General features: G+C 43.5%; 1 protein-coding gene across 1 annotated transcript in view; it reads left to right on the top strand.

Annotated features, from left to right (window-relative positions):
* LOC138246827 (alpha-2-macroglobulin-like protein 1) overlaps positions 1 to 21,636 on the top strand; it is a 262,402-nt gene that overhangs the window by 160,944 nt on the left and 79,822 nt on the right. Inside the window, exons 25-30 of the mRNA XM_069201584.1 lie at positions 3,072 to 3,153; positions 5,452 to 5,608; positions 9,314 to 9,388; positions 10,166 to 10,328; positions 19,022 to 19,233; positions 19,838 to 20,053. Of these exons, the coding sequence (XP_069057685.1) occupies positions 3,072 to 3,153; positions 5,452 to 5,608; positions 9,314 to 9,388; positions 10,166 to 10,328; positions 19,022 to 19,233; positions 19,838 to 20,053 (905 nt within the window). The remainder of the gene's footprint in view (positions 1 to 3,071; positions 3,154 to 5,451; positions 5,609 to 9,313; positions 9,389 to 10,165; positions 10,329 to 19,021; positions 19,234 to 19,837; positions 20,054 to 21,636) is intronic.

Genomic DNA, 21,636 nt, shown 5'->3' on the forward strand with positions numbered 1-21,636 from the left:
ATGGAGTTTTTTAAACGCTAACATCACAAAAACCTTTGAAGGGCCACTTTATTGTCCTTTTCTATCTAACATCTTAAAGGTTTTATGGGATGCTGCAGCACCTCCTGCCCCCCTAGTTCCAGTGCCACCGAGGGGGAGCGGAAGTATTCGTTAGTGCACGAGAGAGAGAGAGACTCCAGCTCTAGCTATACTTTGACTAGTTAGCAGCAGGGTCGGACTGTCCTACTGGGCACTCAGGCAGGGCCCGATGGGCTAGTGTGATAGATCAGTGTGTGGGCTGTTATTTTAGCAGTTTGTTGGCCTATTTTATTGCCAGGTGGTCTGGTATTTACTGTTGATTTCACTGATGATACCACAATCATTGAATGCAGCACACAAAAGCATGCACATTTGCACAATACCCACAGAGCATGATTTCACAAATTTAAAATTAGCCTGATTTGAAAAGGTGGGCCTCTTTTTAGGGTCGAACGCGCAAGCACTCTGGCCTGTTGTAATCTCTCTGTGGGCTTTTAACCATGGCCACTTTTGCATTACTACCTGCTTCATCCAGGCTCAGTGCACAGGTGGTCAAGGCGCTGAAAATGTGTTATTAATGCATTTTAATACAGTGATGCAGATCACCACATTAAAATGCATTATTCTAACACCGGATGCGTGGTACTTGGCAGGGCTGCTGGGAGTTCTCGACATATTCATCCAAATCTACTTTAGCAGTGTGATTCATGACCCATAGGGACTGGAAGTAGGATTGCGGGGGTTCAGCGCCCCCAGAATAACCAAGCTGGAGTTCAGAAGATGACAAAGCAATAAATACACCTTTGCATTAAAAAAAAGTCACGAGATGTCCGGCTAGTCTTTGCACAATTTGCTGCATAATCTTTTAACATGGGGATTGGTGTTTACTTTCTTTGACTACAAGGTAAGAGGAGTTTGTGAGATGAACAATCTTTCTGAGGTTTGTGGAGTGAGAAAGGAAAGGCTGCATGATGTCATTTTTTTCTAACTCACAACAAAACATAATTACCAGTAAATTAACTGAACAAATATTTCAGAATAAACAAGCAATTAGGAAAGCACAAATGAAGCACATCTTTTTACATTGTGAAGTTTGGTGGAAACAAAGGGCCTCATTTAGAACGTTTTTGCACAGGGCAGCACCGCAAGCCGTTTTGCTCCACTGCACCGGATCAAAACAAAAAGGGCAGAAATGTGCTGTATCTAAGTGCTGTATCTACAGGATACAGCACATTTCTGTCCTTGTCCCCTGCGCTGTCACACAAATTGCTGCATGTACCAATGCAGGCACTCTTGCAACATAGAGCAAGGGTGCCTGCTTTGCGGGAATTATTGTTTTTTGTGCAGGAAGGGATACCTTCCTGCACAAAAACCATCACAAGAGGTGTTTTCCTCTTTCTATGTGCGCTGCAAAATGCAACACTCATAGAAAGAGGAAATAACGCAGAGAAATAATTGTATTTCTCTCTGTTGGGCCACGTTTACCCCACCCCTGGGGTGGCGTAGGCTTTTGACACATTCCCAGGTTAACGAAACCTTGTAAACCTGGGAATGCATCAAAATCCATGGAAACACCCACTGCAACACCGATGGAACACCTCCCTGACGCAAAGTAAGGCAACTCGACTTGCGTGGAATTACTCCATATCTACAAGGCCATGAAAAGCCACACAAAGTGGCTTTGCGTGGCCTTGCAGATATAGCCCTGCAGCCTGCCCTGCCAGTGCATCACAAAAAGTGACGCACCAGCGGTGCAGGTCAATTGTAAATAAGGGCAAAAGATTTTAATTGGATCAAAACAAATTAAGGCACTTTACTTGGTGATGGTCAATTGATAAATATTTGCTGAAACTCAATTTCTTCACATTATTGTTTTGTGCTATATCGTTTTATAAGTAAACCTGTACTTCTTTGCATATTTCGTGGCCACTTCAATGAAAGTGCGCTGTCTGTAATTCATTTTGCACTACCACACCATGCATTGGTAGTAATTTTGTGACAGAGTGCCTCAGAATGCACCAAGAGGTACATACAATACCCTACTATTCTCTTATTGCATACATTTACTACACTTGTTCTTTGTGTGACACTTTGATTTTTCACAGTCACTATGACTACAGTGATGTAACATTGATAGAAGCAACCCCACTCTGAGAAGTGTTCTTGCACCCGTCACGCCTGCTTCCCATCAAATCACTTCCTGTAACTCTTCTGGGGGTCAGTCACGTTCTCTGACGTCACTTCCGTTCCACACACCTTCCTTACTTCTACCAAAAGGGATTGCTCTTGGAGCCTGCTTTTCTTACTTTCAGGTTTATGAATGTGAAACCCATTTCCTACAATTTGATGTTGTCCTATGAACCTTAAAGGGCCTTGTTTGTCTTGTCTCACATACCACCAAGGATGTGACAAAGAGACAGTTTCCCTTCTATTGGCTCCAGCATTCTAACTCCAACAAACATTTCTTTTGGCTAGGCCACAGGAATTATGCCTCAGTGGAGGACCAAATTATGTGCAGTGTTGACTAAATTGTGTGGAAAGAAAAAGCAAATTATGCAATGTAATGCAGCACATTTGTGATAGTATTATTTCATAATTCTGTTATTTTTACACGTTAATACTGACAAATGTTCACCGCATTAGTGCTAGTATAACACCCAAATACAGCAATAGGAAACTGAAAAGTGACCAGTCAACATTTGCTTAGGGCCTTCCACTGTGCAGCAAGCCAAGTCACAACATTGTTAGTAACTTTTGATCTGCTTGAGTTAGAAACAATTTTGTGTGTAAAATCTGTAGATTATGCAGCAGATAATGGATTATGTGGCATAAGAGGCAAATTCAAATGTATGTGAATAAGGCCAGGGCAGGAGAACTGCATCATTGAAGTAACCCTGCTTATGATCCCAAAAAGCTTCTACATTCTCATTCAGTAGGACCAAACCATAACATGAAACCTGATACAAGAATGCCTCCTAGGGGCCGAGAAGCAGGCAGCTGACCCTTGCTGTGCTACTCATATAATGTATGAATTTATTCATTGCCTTCTGCAGGATACCAGCAACAGCTGAACTACAAACACTCGGATGGCTCCCACAGTGCATGTGGGAAAGAGGATGTCTCTGGAAGCCCATGGTGAGCATGCACGGTCACATGGCAGTGGTCATGTTGTCTAAAGAAGGGAGTGTGGCTTTTACACTCTTTACAATAGTGACTTTGACAGCTTCTGCGCAAACCAGTCATCCACAACTAAATAAGAATAGAGATGCTGCTGACTTATTTTATGGACTCAAGAGACTTAGGACCAAATTTAGAACTCGGCGGGCGGGTTACTCTGTCACAACGGTGATGGTTATCCAGTCCCCCGAAATCAAAATCCCATGGAATATAATGGGATTTAGATTTCAGAGGACGGGATGTCCGTCACTGTTGTAACCCATCCTCTGATTTCTAAATTAGATCCTCAGAGCTCATTTTGATTGCATGTCTTTGCTGTTGCTATTTTCTAATTTCCTATTTTTTCCTCAGTCTCAATGTTTCCTTCTCTTGCTTTGATTTCCATTTATCTCATGCTGTCTCCTCCCTTTAAAACCCTGTTTCAGTCTGGCTCATTATTTTTATAGATCTTCTTTCCTTCCACTCGAGGCCTGTCTTTTGTCTTCTCAACCTGTCTTCATCTCTATTTGGTTTCCTCTCTGTCCTGTCTCTCTACTCTGTTGCTCATTTCTTATCCTGTCTCTTTCTCTTCCACAGTCTCTCTTATTAATCCTGCTTCCAGTGCCTCCAGTGACGCCCCCTTTGAGACTTGCAAGAGGAGGGAGACGGGAGTGTTAGACAGGTGGAGAGATAGAGAAGAGGAAGAGAGAAAGAGAAAGTGAGAGAGGACATAAGAGAGAGATTGTAAGAGAAAATAGAGAAAGAAAAAGTGGGGGGTTAGAGAAATAGAGGGGACAGAATGAGAGAGGCAGAGAGTTGGACAGGGAGGGGGGGCGGGAGAAAGATATAATGAAGAGGGAGAGAGATGCAGTCAGTTGGAGAGAGGGTAACATCAAAATCATATGGCTGTGAGAACAATAGGCCAGATTTACGAGAAACTGGTGCTGTGCCAAATTTAGCAGTGCTGCACCAGTTTTGAAATGCAGGGATGCACCACATTTACAAGGATACGCCGCACCCCTGTGTTTACCCCTGTGTCGCACTAAATTAAGCTGCCTGCGCCAACACAGGCATCCTTGCACCAGAGTGCAAGGGTGTCTGCTTTGAGGGGTGTGGTTGTTTATGTGCAGGAAGGTGTTCCTTCCTGCACATAAACACTCATTAATGGCATTTTGCTTCTCCGTGTGCTGCAGATTGCAACACACATAGAAAAAGCTAAAGACCGAGGAGGAATAAAAGTATTCCTCTTTGTTGCACCATGCTACCGCCTCCCCTGGGGTGGCGTTAGATTTTGGCGCTGCCTCAGGTAAAAAAAAATCTTGTAAATCTGGGACAGCGTCAAAAGCAATGGGTGTTGTGATGGAACGCCCACAGCAACACCCATTGCATGCTCCTCTGACGCAGAAAACTACATCAGAGGGGCCCATATTTACAAAGAGACAAAAACCATAAAAAGTGGCGTTACACCTCCTTGTAAATATGGAGAAGTGGTAAGGCCCACCGGAGCGTCGCAAAAAGTGAAGCTCCGGTGGTGCTAGGGTCCTGTAAATCTGGCCCAGTGTCTCTGCAGATATAGATCTGTAATATTAAAACCATATAAATGCATACAGATTAGGATCCCTGCCCTCTCCATCTCTGCCTCTCTTCTGTCTTAGTCTCCCCACCTCTTTCCCTTTCACTTTGTTTATCTTTGTCATCTCTCTTTCCCCATGATCACCTCCCTCTCCATCTCTTTCTCTTCCACCTGTCCTCTTTTTGCCTGTTTCCCACCACATCTTCTGTATCCCTCTCTGTGCTTTTTGGTCCTTTCCCTCACATCACCTACCTCACCCTCACTGATTCACGCTATGTTGTTCCATTCTTCCTCCACCCATTCTGTGTCCCTATTCTTGCTCATTATCTACTATACCAGTTCTCCTTTGGATACTTCTTCCCCTTTCTCTCCCTGGCACACTTTCTCTCTCTATCTAGCTGTCTCCATTTGTGTCTCTCCTCACAATTAGACTTTCAGTTCTGCCATATCTGTCCTTTTTGCTCTCTTTCCTCACTCTTTGTATCTTCCCATGCACTTTTCCCCTTCACTGACTCACATTTTTTTCACTACTCTTCCTGTATCCCACCTCATGTCATCTACTCTTCCTTTATTCTCTTCTTTTCTCCTTTTACTGACTGTTTTGTAGCCTATCTTTCTTTGTCTCTCCTACTCCCTTGGCTCCCTCTCCTATTTCCCTCTTTAATCATGTTTTTCACTCCATCTCCCTCTTTTCTTGTCCCCAGGTGGACTGCATTTGTGGCCAAGTCATTGTTTCATGCAGAAGAATTCATCTCCATTGATGAAGAAGTAGTTGACACCGCAGTCGCATGGCTGCAGCATCGTCAATCCAAAGATGGCTGCTTTATGAATGTGGGGGGTCTTTACCACACCACCATGAAGGTACAGTATTCCCTAGTGGCTGCTACTTTCAGCAGCCGCACTTAGAAGGTCAGATGTCATCACACATTCTCCTTGCAAGGTTTGCTACCTTTAAATTGTTGCATTTTCCATAGACTTACACTTGCACCACATTTTTTACAATGTTTGTCATTTAGATAGACTTATATTTACATTCACATTTTTTACAATGTATGTCATTTTCATAGACTTCCATTTACATCACATTCTTTACAGTTTTTGTCATTTACATAGACTTCCATTGACATCATATTTTTTTACAATATGTAGTAATTTCATGTTTATTTTCCACTGCATGCCTTCGTCATCAGTATTTTTTAAAGCTGTGTTTGCATTCTATTTAAAAAAGGAATGCCCAATATTTGATTATTGTGTATTAAATGTTATTACTTAATTGTTTAAGAGTATTGTTTATTTTAGAATAGGATTCGAAAAGTGTTATTGGATCAAAGGCTGGGAAGTATTTCTATTGCCAAATTTTAGTTAAATTTAGTCAATGTATTTAATATTTATTAGATGATCGTTCTATATTAGAACGGGTAATTCATGTCATATTTATTTGAATGTTGTGCACTTTAAGAACAGGTAATTTAATTGATATATAGAGGAAAGGGTGGGTGGTAATGTAATCAGAAAGCAATAACTATAATAAAATTAAAATAACCTTTACATTTTAGGTAACATTAGTTTAATTTATTTCAATTTTTTAAACAAATGACTTTCTGTTCATGAACCAGTTGATAAAGCAATATAGGCGCAAAGGGTGGGTATTCATTTAAATGCAAAATATTCATTATATTGTATTTCATAAATATAATTTTTTTAATAACTTCCTTTAGTTTGAATAACGTTAATTTCGTTTAAAAAAATTTTTGGGGAACAATTAGTAATAGCGATAAAGGACAATGAGTCGGTACTAAATCAATTAATAAAACATTCATAAAATTTTCATTATACAACAGCATTCTAAAATAACCTTTTTGTAAAAAAAGAGGACATAGTTCAGTTTTGGATCAAGCTAAAATACATACCATTCGATAATAACGAATTAAAGATTAACATTGCATGAACAATAAAAAAAATAGATGAGGGTGTTTCTTTACATCTGGGTAATGCACTGTTTATTTAGTGCAAACACTGCCACAGAATGTACAAACAGAATGTTTTCAACAATGCATGTTAAGTGTGATGTAAATGTTTGCTATGTAAATGTAATTTACATAGAGGAGCATTACAATGCGGGGTGAAGTCATCATTGCGAGTGGTGCATTGTCCTGTACTTCTAAGTGAGTGTTTGCATTGAGATGTCTGATGTGCTCCTTTCAAGCCTTCCTTCTGGACACTTCTGGCCTGTTTATCCTATTGCAACCTCCCTTCGAAAGGCACGGCCGACTGACCAAAAGGAGCCACTACAGCTCTATGTAGGCAGTCACAGAGGCTGCGTAGTTATGTTTAGGTCAGAATTTCAATTGAAAATGCATATTGAGATGTCTTCAGTAACGTCATCAATTATGTAGAGTAACATGCCCTGACGGATGTAATAGGTGAGGTCATAAGAAGTACATTACGAGATGCAAGTTATGGTTAGTTCCTCAAACTAAACCATTACTGCACTTTGTGTACTACCTGTCGTTTTACAGTGAATTTCAGGGGTGCTGCTCACACATAAGTTATGTTTTTAGAAGCAAAGCTAACCACAACTTCACTTTAACATTTGTTTTATTCATTACATATGTATATACAATGGTAGGGTAAGTACCATGGGATGCCAATAAGACTCTTCAGTTCACTTTTCTGCTTGAGGTGTGCATGGGCCATCCATCGACAGCAGTATTATTCCACTCTATGACATATTCACAGCAGCACATCTACCTTCTGATATATTGTTCCTACTGTGCGCTATGTATAGTAGCACATGCACTTTCTGCAATATTATTTCACTATGCACCTAACAACAGGAGCACATCAGTTGTCTATTGCGGTATTCCACTTGTGCACTATAAGTTCGTCTACCAGCTCCAATTTTAGTCCACTCTGTAGCCAACCTACATGAGCACATCCAAATTCTGCTGTGTTAATCAATGTGTTTACTATGTGCACCATTACATCCACCTTTTGCAGTGGTATTCCATTCCATAACAAATCCACAGCAGCACATCTACCTTCTGCTTTTTTGTTCCATCTGAACACTGTGTATAGCAGCTTAGCCACCTTCGGCAGTGTTGTTCCACTCCACTACCAATCCATTGTGGCACATCAATCTTCTGCTATACTATAGGTAAAGCAGCACATCCACCTTCTGCAGTATACTTTACCCTATGACCACAATCCACAGAATGCATTTGCCTTCATCTATATCAGTCCATCTATGCACCATGCGTAGTGGTGTTCCATGCTGTAAACAACATTTGGCAGCACATCTACATTTTGCAATGTTATTTCTCCTATCCACTACTTATTTACACCTTCTGCTTTGTTATTCCACTCATTCGCCAATTCCTAACAGCTTATCTACATTCTGCAATGGTATTCCACCTGTAAACAATGTATAGAGCCACATTCACCTTCTACAGTGTTATTCCACTTAAAAGTCAATCCCCAGCAGCAAATCTGTTGCCTGCGAGGTTGTTTGATTTGTACACTACGTACTGCAGCACACCCACTTTCTGCAGTGTTATTCCACTCTAAGACAAATCTACAGCAGCACATCTACATTCTCTATGTTATTCCATCTGTGCACTATGCATAGCAGAGCCACCTTGTGAAATATTATTCCATTATGTAACTAACCACAGGAGCAGATCAGCTGTCTGTTATGTTATGGAAGATGTAAATGGTGTATAATAACACAGCCACCTTCTTCAGTGTTTTTCCAATCTCTAAGTAACCCACAGCAGCACATCTAACTTCACCTTTGTTATTCCATCTGTACACTATGTACATTCACCTTCTGCAATGGTTTTCCAATTTGTAAGTAACCCACAGCAGCACATCTACCTTCACCTATGTTATTCCATCTGTACACTATGTACATCCACCTTCTGCAGTGGCATTCCACTCTATGACCAATGCACAGCAGCACATGCATGTTCTGTAGTGGTATTCCATGCTATGACTAATACACAACAACACATACACCTTCTGCAGTGGAATTCCAGTCCATGTCCAAGCCACAGCAGCACAAACACCTTCAGCAGTGGTATTCCACTCTATGACCAATGTACAGCAGTACATACACCTTCTGGAGTGGTATCCCAATCCATGACCAATCCACAGCAGCACATATACTGTCTGCAGTGGTATTCCACTCTAAGACCAATCCACAGCAGCACATACACCTCCTGGAGTGATATTCCACTCTATGACCAACCTAAAGCACCTCATATATCTTCTGCAGTGATATTCCACTCTATGAACAATCCACAGGAGCACACACACCTTCTGCAGTGGTATTTCTCTCCAGGTGCAATACACAGCAGCACATATACCATCTGCAGAGGTATTCCGCTCTATGACCAATCCACAGCCGCACATACACTTTTTTGCCGTGGTATTCCACTCTATGACCAATATAAAGTAACACATATACCTTCTGTGGTAGTATTACATCTTCTCCCACATCCGAGGTGATTACACTTGAATGAAGCTGGTACTGACCCACCCTTCTTCCCTCTCTCTGTTTCACAGGGTGGTGCTGAATATGATGTCTCCCTCTCAGCCTACATCACCTCTGCTCTCCTAGAAATAGGATGGCCACTGCAGGTGAGTATGTTGAGCTGCTGCACATAAAAGTGCATATCTTATGTCTTTCTTCTGTGCATTACCTCTCTTCCCCATTCTACTCGTTCTTCCCTTTAATTATGTCTCTCTCTTCCCTTTCTTGGACTTCTCTCCTCTGCAAACTGCACTTCTGTGCCTCCCTGTTTGTATTCTCTCACATACTCTCCCCATTACACGTCTGTTGCTTTCCTGATTTAGTTGCCTGTTTTTCCATCACTTCCTTTCTTCTCTTATTACCTCTGTTTGCTTTGCTTCCCCCCTCTTTTCAGCCTCTTCTCACTGTCTTCTTCCTACTTCTCCCTTTCATTCCTTTCACTTCCTTATTATTTTTGTCACTCCCTTCCACCATCCTTCCTGTAGCCTCTGATCTTGCCATGATTTCTCTCTTTTTCTCTTCTCCTCACCCTTGCTGCCTCCATTTCTCTATCCATCTCTGGCTTACTTGGCCCTTAATTTCCCCTTCATACCACTCCCTTTAGTTCTTTCTTCATCCTTGCCTCACCCTCTCTTTACTTTGCTTTCTTTATCCCCTGATCCTTTCCTTTCTTCATTATCCTATGATGTCTGTTCCCTGTTAATTATTTTCCTTGCTTGCACCTTGACTCATTCACTCACTCACTCACTCACTCGCTCAGTCACTCACTCCTTTTCTTTCAGTGTTGCTTCCTTCTTCTGCTTCTTTCTTCCCCCTTCCCTCCTTCCTTCTCCCCCTCCTCCCATCGATGGCACCATAGTTCCCACTCGCTCTCCCTCTTACAGGACCCAGTGATGGAGGAAGCACTGCAGTGCCTGAGGAAACACAACCCAGCCCATGCTAGCACCTACACCATGGCGCTTCTCTTCTACACCTTCACCCTAGCTGGTGACTGGAGAACCCGGTACAACCTGGCTGAAGAACTAGAGGAACGGGCCATTAAATCCGGTACTGGACTCTTCAATTTTACCTTTGCAAGCCCTCACCTTCCCTAAAGCATTCTGCTCTGCACACAACCCATTCTCTCTTTCCTGTTTTGAGAAAAGCCTGGGGAATAAGTGTTTCTACTCTAGTGCAAAAGTTCCCTCAAGGGCCACATCCAGGCGGTTGTGATTGGCCCAAGCACTGCTGTGTCGCTCACACATGCTAGAGCCCCAGTAAAGAAAGGAACTGTCAAACAACAAATAATCTTATGGCCACCCCTCAATTTCCCTGACTCATTTAGAGCTTAAATCACTGCATAGTTTCCCATGGCGGAACCTCAATTGGCTCTGCTGCAGAAAACACTTTAATTCAGTGCCAGCTGTCTCAGGTCCACCGGCTGAAAGATGTTGAAAGGCCATATCACGCAGTGCAACAAGTTACCTTGCTGCGGTGCGTGACATGGAAAGGTCAGGTATGAGCCGTATGAAAAGAATACAGTAGAGTCCCGTCTTTCCCTGCACTGGCCCCATTTTGGCTGCCTAGAGCCAATGCAGGCACCCATGCACGTGTGTGCATGGGTGCCTGCATTGCAAAGAGAAATATTTTGTGCTGCACTTTGCAACACACATAGAAAGTGAAAAAAGCGAGGAGAAATAGACATTTCTTCTCATTATGCCTCACTTGTGAAGGTGTAGCATTTTAGAGCATTCCCAGGACTACCACTTATTGTAAATCTGAGAATGTGTCAAAAACTATGGCTATTGCCTGAGATCACCCACGCAACACCCATTGAATGCCTTCCGTGGGCAGAGTAACGCAATGCAGCGATTTGCACTGCGCTGCTTTACTCCAGATTTATGAAGCCACCCAGGACTGTGCAAGGTGTCCATGTGTGGCTTTATAAATCACATTTTGGGCTTTCTTCACGCATGCGCCACGCATGCTGCAAGAACGATGCGACTCCAATTATAAATATGACCCCTTGTTTTTTGCTGTCCAGGAGCATGGTGTTCCCATGCAGGAAGAAAGCAACAGTGCCCACCCATTTGCTGAAGCAGTGTCAGGGCATCAGGGGTCAGGAGGACCTCATTTTTTATTTTTCAGAAAGAAAGCCCCACTCTGGGATTTGTGTTTGAAAAACAAAAGAAATGCTAAGAGATATTAGGTGCCAGTTGGCATTGCACAGTTTTGTCAAACATGCTCTCGTCATCTCTACACAATCACCTTCATTAAAACATCCCTGCAAAGATTCCTACATGACACAGGTCAGACATAGCGGGGCCTAGCGGTATCAGTACCTCTCTCGCTGCCTTGCAGCACATGTAGACAGAGGAAATAAACTAGGAGAAATAAAGATAATTTTTCTTGTTACGCCTGCCCTAGGAAGGCCTAGTAGTTTTACGCATTCCCAGGTCTACCACTTATAGCAAATTTGTGAGTGGGCCAAAATTCATGGGTGGAATGCATAGGAACACACATGCAACACCCATAGAACACTTCCCTGGGGCAGAATAACACAACCTGTGCTGCCTTCTGTTACTCCGTTATGGCCGTGACAATAACACAACCTTTGCTGCCTTCTGTTACTCTGTTATGGCCTTGACTTTAGTGTTGTGGTGCCCTTGCGTAAACTTGCATGAAAAAAGGACAATGCAACACAAAAAATCTGGCCCTTAGTTTTGCTGAGTTTTGTGCTGAATCTGTGTAACAGTCTTCCAAAATCAAATTTCATCTTGCTCTTATAGACACACCATTGGTCAAGGCTGAAGAGCTAAAGGCAAACAGTCTTATTGCCAGTGGGATCCTTAACAATAGATTCTGCCACCAAATAAGTAGGGCCGGCTGAGCTTGCCACAAATGTGTCACTTGGCACAAAATCATTCAGGATTGACTCAATATCTGTTAAGGGTCACAAGCAGTTTGTGGAAATAGGAAAATTGATATTTATCAGGACTTTCCACTCCCTAAAAATTATATCCTTGTCATGAGGATGATTAGGCACCCTTAGGTGAGTAGAACGCTCCCACTGCTCCCACTACTTCCAGTTACATGGATGTGACTGGAGCTTCTTCTTCGTGAAACTCTGTGTAGTCCTTAATACTGGAAGGAACAACTGGAATCATGTCCTTCTTGAGATATTTTTCTTTTTGATCCTCTGACACATTGCTAGATTCTTCTACTTCTGAACCAGTTAAGTCTGATCACAGACCACAGAAGAAATGTTTTGGCCTTCAAAGCAGCAGTTTGACTCTTCATCTTTTCCTCATCCTCCATCTTCTGCATCTTTATTGGTGGAGGGCTACAAGACAATGAAGAGGATTTAAAGGTGTGCTCATCCTGTTTACAATTACATCAGGAAGTCGTTCTGATGCTGAAAATCAATTCTTTGTGTACATTGAATAGAAGCCCCACAAATCAGCCCCTACCTGACAACAGTACACTCTCAGTATATTGTGTACTGAATATCTAGTTACATGAATATTCTGAAAAAAATGTTGAAGTATATATGGGTACGTACAGATTTTCTACACCTAATGCCACTTATATTTACCTTTATGATTTACATCTTCAGGGTGTGTTTATGTGGTTTAAGAATAGTAAATCCGTTCTTACCTTCTTGCACCTGCCTCCTAAGTATTTTAGTTACGATATTCTTGTAACTTGACATTCAATACAAAATATTCCAGCCTATAAATCAACTTAACAAAGGTATTTGTAAAGCAAGCACTCAACCCAATGGAATGGTGCATTATCACCAATTTTTATTGTGAAATAACTCAGTGGTGCTAATTTTATCAACCTCAGGATGATAGAAGGCTGAGTGGACCCGGAGAAACTGAAAACCAAATTTGTCCACTGATCCCTCTGACCCAGAAATATCTGAGCTATTCCTTTCATGGGGGTTTCTCCTTCCTATCTCTATCAGGTAGTACCACATAGTTGTAGTGTGGTAAAGTGAGGCCTACTTATCATTGCGACTTTCTCGCCACTGAGCACTTTAGACCAGATTGTACATCTCACACCTGTTACCGCAATAGAGAAGTCACACCTCTTTTAGGTAAGTACATGTTTCTTTTGTGAACCTGTAATCTGTGCTGGCTACCTCATCAGGGTACCCAGTGGATCTAAGAGTTTCTTTGCCTTGAAACACTCTCTTCAACCATTGCAGGTCCTACTCACAGCATTAGAGCATCTAGATTTCTTAGATACATTTCTGCAGAAATATAATCAACACATATACAAGCAATATACATGGAGAGGACAATCAAAATAAAACACACCATTTCCAAGATCTAAGCTAGAAAGTGCAACAACAAGTGCAGTGGGCCCTACCCTCTCAAGACAAATGTTTTTTTTCTTATCTGTCAAGCATGGCACATAGGAATGGTGGTGCAGAACTGGATGTTATCTTTAGCCTGATATTTGCACAAAGCAAGGGTATCTTTACTTCTCCTAGTCCAAACGATGTAACCACATCTTCCACAAAGAAAGCATTCCATGACACAGAAAAAGAAATTGCATCTCATCGCAAACACTCTAATGACATGTCGCAAAATAAGCTCCTGCAGGGAACCCAATGTCATCTCACTGTTAAATTTGGAAGGAAAAGGATGCCCATGTGACATCTCAGACACATATGCTGTACAGAAAGTAGTAAACCTTTGAGAGGTATACGTTTCACAACTCCAGTGAGATGCTGGACAGATATATGCAGGGCTGTTAAGGGCAGGGTCTTCATCCAAGAGTAGGGAGCCTCTCAGATGTAAGGTCTTTATTTCATGTTGATCCTTATGCTACAGCAACAAAATGTAGGTCCTGTCAAGGCTCCTTCCTTCCTCCAAACGTAAGTCTCCCATCTTTCACTGCAGACCACACACCAACATTCTATTATGGCATTCACTGTCAGCATTCCAGCATTCCAGACATCAGCTCAGTCACACAGGGAATGAGGACACACACAGGATTTAATACTTGTAACATTTGGTATAATAAGTAGTAACTTCCGATGCCTTTATATAAGCCCATCTTTCATTTCCTTATCAACAGTGACTTAGTCATAACGTCTCTATTGACCTGTAATAAAGAAATTATGTAGCTGCTCAAATGTAATAAATTATTCCAGTTGAGTTGTGATGTCATCCTGCCATCCAGCCTCCTGTAACAGCCAGCAGACGGGATGAAAGGCAGATCCCAGAGCATAACTACAGCAGGTATTTAATCTAGAAAATGAGACCTGGATTTCCTTCTTCTGTGTTTTTTAAATGAACACTTATCAACAGAAATGAGATATTTAAGGCAGCACACTAACTTTTTGCATGCTAAGGTCAAGCCAGAAAACATAGTATCACTGGACATGTTTTCCACACACTGCGATCGAGAGCCTTTCTTTAATATGCCTTACATTAACTGATTCTATTATATTACAAGTATTCGTTTCTGTTAGAAATGGGGTCTTTGGCTGGCAGTCAGGTTGCCCTCTGTTCAAGCAAGGACCCTCACTCTAGTTAGGGTAAAGGAGAAACACACCCGGTTAACCCCGCCTCCCCCCCTTGGTAGCTTGGCATGAGCAGAAAGGCTTAACCCAGAGGCAATGTCTCAAGTATTTGTACCAACACACACAGTAATACAGTGAAACACTACAAAATGGACACCACACAGGTTTAGAAAAATCGTAAATATTTATCTAAAAAACAACAAGACCAGATATGATAAAAATTCACCATACACAATTGTAAATATGACTTTAGCAATTAAAAAAAAAAAAAAAATAGTGCCTAGAGGCACAAATGATGCAATCTGATGTTAAAGCGGCATCGTGATGGAGTCGTTTCCCACAATGCAACGCCGCTGGTGCCATTTATGGCGTCACATGGACCCCCAGGTACAGTACCTTAGCAAAATGTGTGGAAAACAGGCCAGTGCTGGAGTCGGGAGTGAGGCATTTCTGGATCCAATATGACGTCAGTTTCAAGGCTGCGGGGCGAAGAAGCAGAGCCGTCACAAAGAGTCATCAGGTCCCTGCTGCAGAGCAGTGAAGATGAGTCAGAGTCTGTTGAAAGGAGTCAGCCCCTGGCACTTCCGGCAAAGTTGAAGTCTGGCAAAGTCATGATGCTGTGGGGCAACCTCACAGGGCCGTGAGCACGTCACAGGCGCTGTGAGGGAGTCAGGTGTAACGAACATCGGGTGGACGACACTCCAACTCACAAGTTCATGTGGATGTTAGCCGCTGCAGGGACGTCGGGCCTACGTTGACGGAGGGGGTGTCGTGCTTCGCAAGGTCCACAGATCCAGGTGTAGGCAGTGTCGCAGGCTTAGTGCAGCGGCATCCTTAGCGAAGTCGTGCGGAATAATCTGGTGTCGTTTCACGTGATTTTTACCAGAGATTCACTTCCAGGGGCTCCAGTACTGGAATGGCACCCTCTGGCAAGCTAGAGTCCACAGCATGCAGACTCAGAAACTGGTTGGTGAAGCCTTTGCTGTCCCTGAGGCTTCAAAAACAGGAGGTAAGATCAGTAAGCTCAGTTGACGCCTTTGGAGATACTTCCCAAGCAGGAATGCACAATAAAGTCCAGTCTTTGTCCCCTTTCGCAGAAAGAAGCAGCAACTGCAGGATAGCCCAAAAAAGCGCAGTCACAGGCAGGGGCAGCACTTCTCCTCATCTCTTCACCTGGCAGAGGTTCCTCTTGAAGTCTTGAAGTAATCAGAAGTCTCTGGTTTTGGGTCCAATACTTATACCCCTCTCTGCCTTTGAAGTTGTCCAACTTCAAAGAAAAGTCTCTGATGTTTACAGGATGCTGCCTTACCCAGGCCTGGCTCCATGTAAACACCAAGGAGTTGGAGACTGCTTTGTGGGAGGGCAGGCACAGCCCTTCCAGGTGTAAGTGACCACTCCTCCCTCCAGCTTAGCCCAGATGACCCATCAGGATATGCAGGTTACACCCTAGCGCCCTTTGTGTCACTGTCTAGTGGAAATGCACAAACAGCCCAACTGTCAGTCTGACCCAGACAATGAATCCACAAACAGGCAGAGTCACTGGATGGTTTAAGCAAGAAAATGCCTACTTTCTAAAAGTGCCATTTTCAAAGTAACTATCCAAAAACCAACTTCACTAAAAGATGTATATTTAATTTGTGAGTTCAGAGACCCCAAACTTCAGATTTCTATCTCCCTCAAAGGGAAACTGTACTTTAAAGCCCCCCCCCCCCATGTTACCCCATGAAAGAGATAGGCCTTGCAACAGTGAAAACTGAATTTGGTAGTATATCACTGTTAGGACATGTAAAAACACACCAGTAAATGTCCTACTTTTAACATACACTTCACCCTGCCCATGGGGCTACCTAGGGGCTACCTTAGGGGTTCCTTATATGTATAAAAATGGAAGGTTTGGGCCTGGCAAGTGGGTACACTTTTCAGGTCAAATTGACAGTTTAAAACTGCACATACAGACACTGCAGTGCCGGTCTGAGCCATGTTTACAGGGCTTCTCATGTGGGTGGCACAATCAGTGAAGCAGGCCCACTAGTAGCATTTGATTTACATGCCCTGGGCACCTCTAGTGCACTGTACTAGGGACTTAATAGTAAATCAAAGATGACAATTATGGAAAAGCCAATTACACACACAATTTCCCACAGGGAGCACTTGAACTTTAGCACTGGTCAACAGTGGTAAAGTGCCCAGAGTAACAAAAACAGAGTCCAGCACACAGCAACAACCTGGGAAGTATGGGCAAAAATCTAGGGAAGACCACTCCAAGGACGCCAAGGATGCCAGGACTAATAGTTTATAACTGCTGTTGATGTGTTGAATTTTGCACTACTGATTCTTATCATGTCTCAGACATGCTATATCTTTCATATGAAGGAGCAAGATGCCATGTATTTAAGCGGTTTGTGGGAAGGATGGTGTTGTGATTATGTAGTAAAAGGAAATACCTTCTTTTGTATGTTAAACGGATATTGCACCTCAACTCAGAGGTTGACCTGATAAAGAAACAAGGCCGCTATATATGGTCACAGAGCACTTTGGTGTCCTGCAGTTTTATGGGTACTTTCTCCCATATGTAATTGGCAATCATGTCCTTTCCGCAATATTTGAATTTTACTAAGGCTTGTGAGGAGTTCCTGATAAAATATGGATCGGATCGGATCGCAGGCTGTTAAGCACATTCTCGATCAGAGTGTTGCATATATGGGCAATCCACAGAAGCTGCAGTGACATTTCAAAGAATACCATGGCGGTCATTATAAAATTGGCGGGCGGCAATGCGGCCGCACTCCCGCGGTGCCCATTATGACATCCCCGCTGGGCCGGCGGGCGGAAACAGAGCAGTGTTGTGGCCGTGCAGAGCAGACAGTGAAAAGCCGCATGGGGCCCTGTCAGCGGGCCCCTGCACTGCCCATGCCTGTGGGCCCCAGGGGCCCCGGGACTCCCCGTACCGCCAGCCTTTTCCTGGCGGTTCAAACCGCCAGGAAAAGGCTGGCGATAGGGGGACTCGTAATCCCCTGGGCAGCGCTGCTAGCAGCGCTGCCCTGGCGGATTACTACCGCCGGGGCCATTATGGCGGCAAACTGCCGGCCCCAGCGGTGCGACCGCGGTGCTTCCGCCGTGGTCGTAATGACCAGGGCAGCATCGCCAGCCTGTTGCCGGTGCTTCTGTCATTTCAGCCCTGGTGGTCCTGTAACGCCAGGGTTGTAATGGCCCCCTAAGTCCTTTAAAACCTGTTGAAATGAACAGAGTTTAACCCAAAGCCTCACACAGAATAAAACCAGCCTTAGGGTACCATATCTTCGATACAACCCACTCAGCACTTAGCTTCCTGCTCTCAGTTTCCAATCTGGTTTGGAATTTACACTGACAGCCTGAATCACAAAATTGATGACATCTTCCCAATCCAAAATGGAGGTTTGCACATCAGCATGACTGCTAATTAATGAACATTGACTGTAAAGTTTACATAGCTAAATAAGCATCCATTATAGTGACCTAACTCATGAAATGTGATTCAGTACTTTTATTGAAACGGCATTTTGTTACTGGAGCAGATATTTTAAATAGGCGGCAAAAAAGGCATGTAGAAAGGCAATGTCCAAGCATCACACTAACTTTATAAGCAACTGTACTCAAGGGTGCAGCATGGTAATGCAGCACTTGGAAGACAGCTGATCAGTTTCCCACACAACAGCCTGTACTTTGCATCCTCCTAAAGTCAACAGAAGGAGGGTCATTGAACCGGGAATGGGACTGAGGTGCATCTTTTAAAGGGTCCATCCCGTGAACAATGTCACACAGATCTCAAAACCCTTGCTGACATCAAACAACGCCGGTTGCTGGTGATTGTTGGAGATCTGGGACTGGGTAAACACCTACGTTTTTACTATTGTACACTGGATGACCATTTACCAAGATGTGTTAGGCAAGGAGGATACCTTGAATTTCATTCACTCTCTTGAGATAACTGATGGAGCTGCGAAGATTGACCATTGAGTCCGCACCCTAGTGGAGAGGGGATGTGCAGGAAGGGCGAGTGAACTTGCCAACAAACCTGATGGTATCATTCTCATTATTCCAAAGGTCTCTTTTATTCACCCATATACAATGCAAGTTGGTGTGGCAGTGATATGCTTAGCGGCTGGTACAATGGTAGTTGTTCTGAAGAGAGTGATATGTGGAAAATGAAAGCAGATGTCTGGCTTCTTGCTTTGTGACATAGGTGGAGAGATACACTGGATAAACACCTCCAGAGGCTACTCTGATGATGACGGGACCCACTCCGTGTCAGCAGATGTTGAGACCACAGCCTACGTCTTGCTGGGGTACCTCTCCATAGTGTACCGGTCACAGATTGACATCCAGAAAGCGGTGGCCATCGTGAGCTGGCTCTCCAGGCAGCAGAACGTCTACGGGGGCTTTTCCTCCACACAGGTATCATCCGCCTGCTACCTCTCTGAGGAATAGGGGGCATGTTTGCAGGACAGCACTGTCTTGGTGAGGAGACTATGGATACATGGTAGCCAGTGTGTTTGTGAGTGGGCAGGTCATCACTGACATGAAAGTGATGCCGGGGTATGCATTGAGTGTCTGCCTGGTGGTTGCACATGCTTTGAAAAGAAGTAACTAGACCCTTGTGTGCACTCATTTGTGTCTCAAGCAGGTCTGCAGAGATCACAACTTGCAATCATGCTGTGAGGTTGATTGTGAATTGCAATTTTATAGACAGTTGCACTAGAGCAACTGTCTATAAAAGCAGTAGTGGGAGTGTCTCAAACACTAGTGTAGGTGTGATAGAGGCAGTGGAAGAATTTAGACAAATATATAATTTTTCAGGGTTTTGGGTAAAGATAAAAGCTTGCATCAGACATTAGTCTTGAAATGGATCAAATACTGTGTAATGTGGGGCTGAACTTGCGGGGAAGGTGGAATGTGAAAGAACTGACTTGGTTGTTGAGCAAATCACATGAGCAGTGTGTGGATTCTCCTCTCTGGTCTGAAAACTGTCAGAGCTGTTGTAAATTTCCCTTGGCTGCAGGACACAGTTGTGGCACTCCAAGCCATGGCCAAGTACGCTGCCCCGGTTCACCGAGACAAACCTGATGTGACCGTGAATTTCTCAGGGCCGAACAACTTCTTTCGAACGTTTGCCGTGAATGATGCAAAACCTTTAGGGGTACAGCAAGCGCCCCTGATCGAGATCCCAGGGAACTACACGGTGTCAGCTGTGGGGCACGGATGTGCGTTTGTGCAGGTAAGTGATGTCTGGGGAAGACCAATGGGGAAGAGGCTTCATACAGTATTGAGGTTCCACACTTTGTACTGGAGACCTCTGCACATGAACTCTTTTTGTCATCTCTTACAAATTCAGCGATCTCCTTCCTTGGGATGGCACTGCAGGGAGCAACAGTAGATGTCTCTTTTTGGGGTTCGCGAGGGAGGCAGTAATGGGCAGGCAGTGAGTTCCCTTTGCCTCCAGTATCTAACTTCATAGAGACTCATTGAGACACACGTGGACTCTGGGCTGCCATGTGAAAGGTTAGCATCCGCAGACCCTAGAAGGACTCAGACCGTTTACACCTGACTCTTTCCCAACTCTAAATAAATCCGAGGAACTGTGAGAAGGCAGGAGCACCAGGGATCTGCTGTGGAGCTTTCATTCCACCACACTCTAAATGGGGCCTGGAGTTGGTGTTCCCTTCATCCAGGCAGAACGCACCTCGTTGCAAGACCTCTGGCTCTGCAGCAAATGCCTACAATTCACATTGATGTCAGCCCTTCTGGTCCCCAAAGATGCTGTCAGGTAGACAGTTCAGAGTGCATTCCAAAACACCTGGCAGAGCCCGCATTTCCAACCAGAAATTGTCTGGAAACCGGAGCTGGGATCTGCTGGTGAGGAATGTGATTTTTTTTTTAAGTCTGGCCTAAAGACACGTTTAGGTGTTTCACAGCCTCAGGCTTTCCAATAAAATCATAATCAAAATACCTGCATATCGGGAGGCTTTTCGTCAACCCTCTTCATCAACTGAGCAGCTGAAAGACAGCACACAGTATAAAAGAGTGAGCCAGCCCACTTCAACCATAGGATGCTTACACTACGAGAGACAACATTTTGCTAGAACACATTCACTTGAAAAAAAGCCCTCCATCTTGTATTTGTCAGGCCTTGTACCTATGTATAGTAAGGTGTTGTCACTTCAATACAAATCAAGAAATATATTGAAACCTGTGACATTTATTATTTATCATAAAGCAGTTCTGGCATATTTTCCTGTGGAAAAACAAGCACAAATCATTAGAGTAACAAGAGTGTGTATGCAAACTTATATGTTGAAGCCACACCCACTCAGCTTTGTAAGCGTCATTTGTAGATCTTGCATCTATTGAAGAGGGACATTTGACAGCCACTTGAGACTGGTGCAAGAATTTCCACGCTTTTGCATATAATTTGAGAGGAGTATCTAGTAACAACTTGAGGCACTGCAGCTCTGTGAAACATTTTTGAGGATTTCCTATCTGACTGGGGAGGAATCTCTGATGACCTCTTGAGGTACTGCAGGTTTGGACAACCTGTGCCACCCTCAAGAAAAATCCAAAGTAAAACACGCATGCACGCACACACACACATATACTTATACATATTTATGCATGCATATGTTTGTGTGTGATTTCATTATAAGCCAGCTTTGGCATATTCACCCTTTAGAAAACAAGCACAATTCACTAGATAAACTGCATATGTAAATTGATATTGTGAAGCCCACCTCCTCAGCTTTGCAAAGATCATGGGCCAGATGTACGACCATTTCCTTTTACAACTCACAAATTGAGAATATT

This window comes from Pleurodeles waltl, chromosome 7, assembly GCF_031143425.1.
Source record: "Pleurodeles waltl isolate 20211129_DDA chromosome 7, aPleWal1.hap1.20221129, whole genome shotgun sequence".
Classification (NCBI taxonomy): domain Eukaryota; kingdom Metazoa; phylum Chordata; class Amphibia; order Caudata; family Salamandridae; genus Pleurodeles; species Pleurodeles waltl.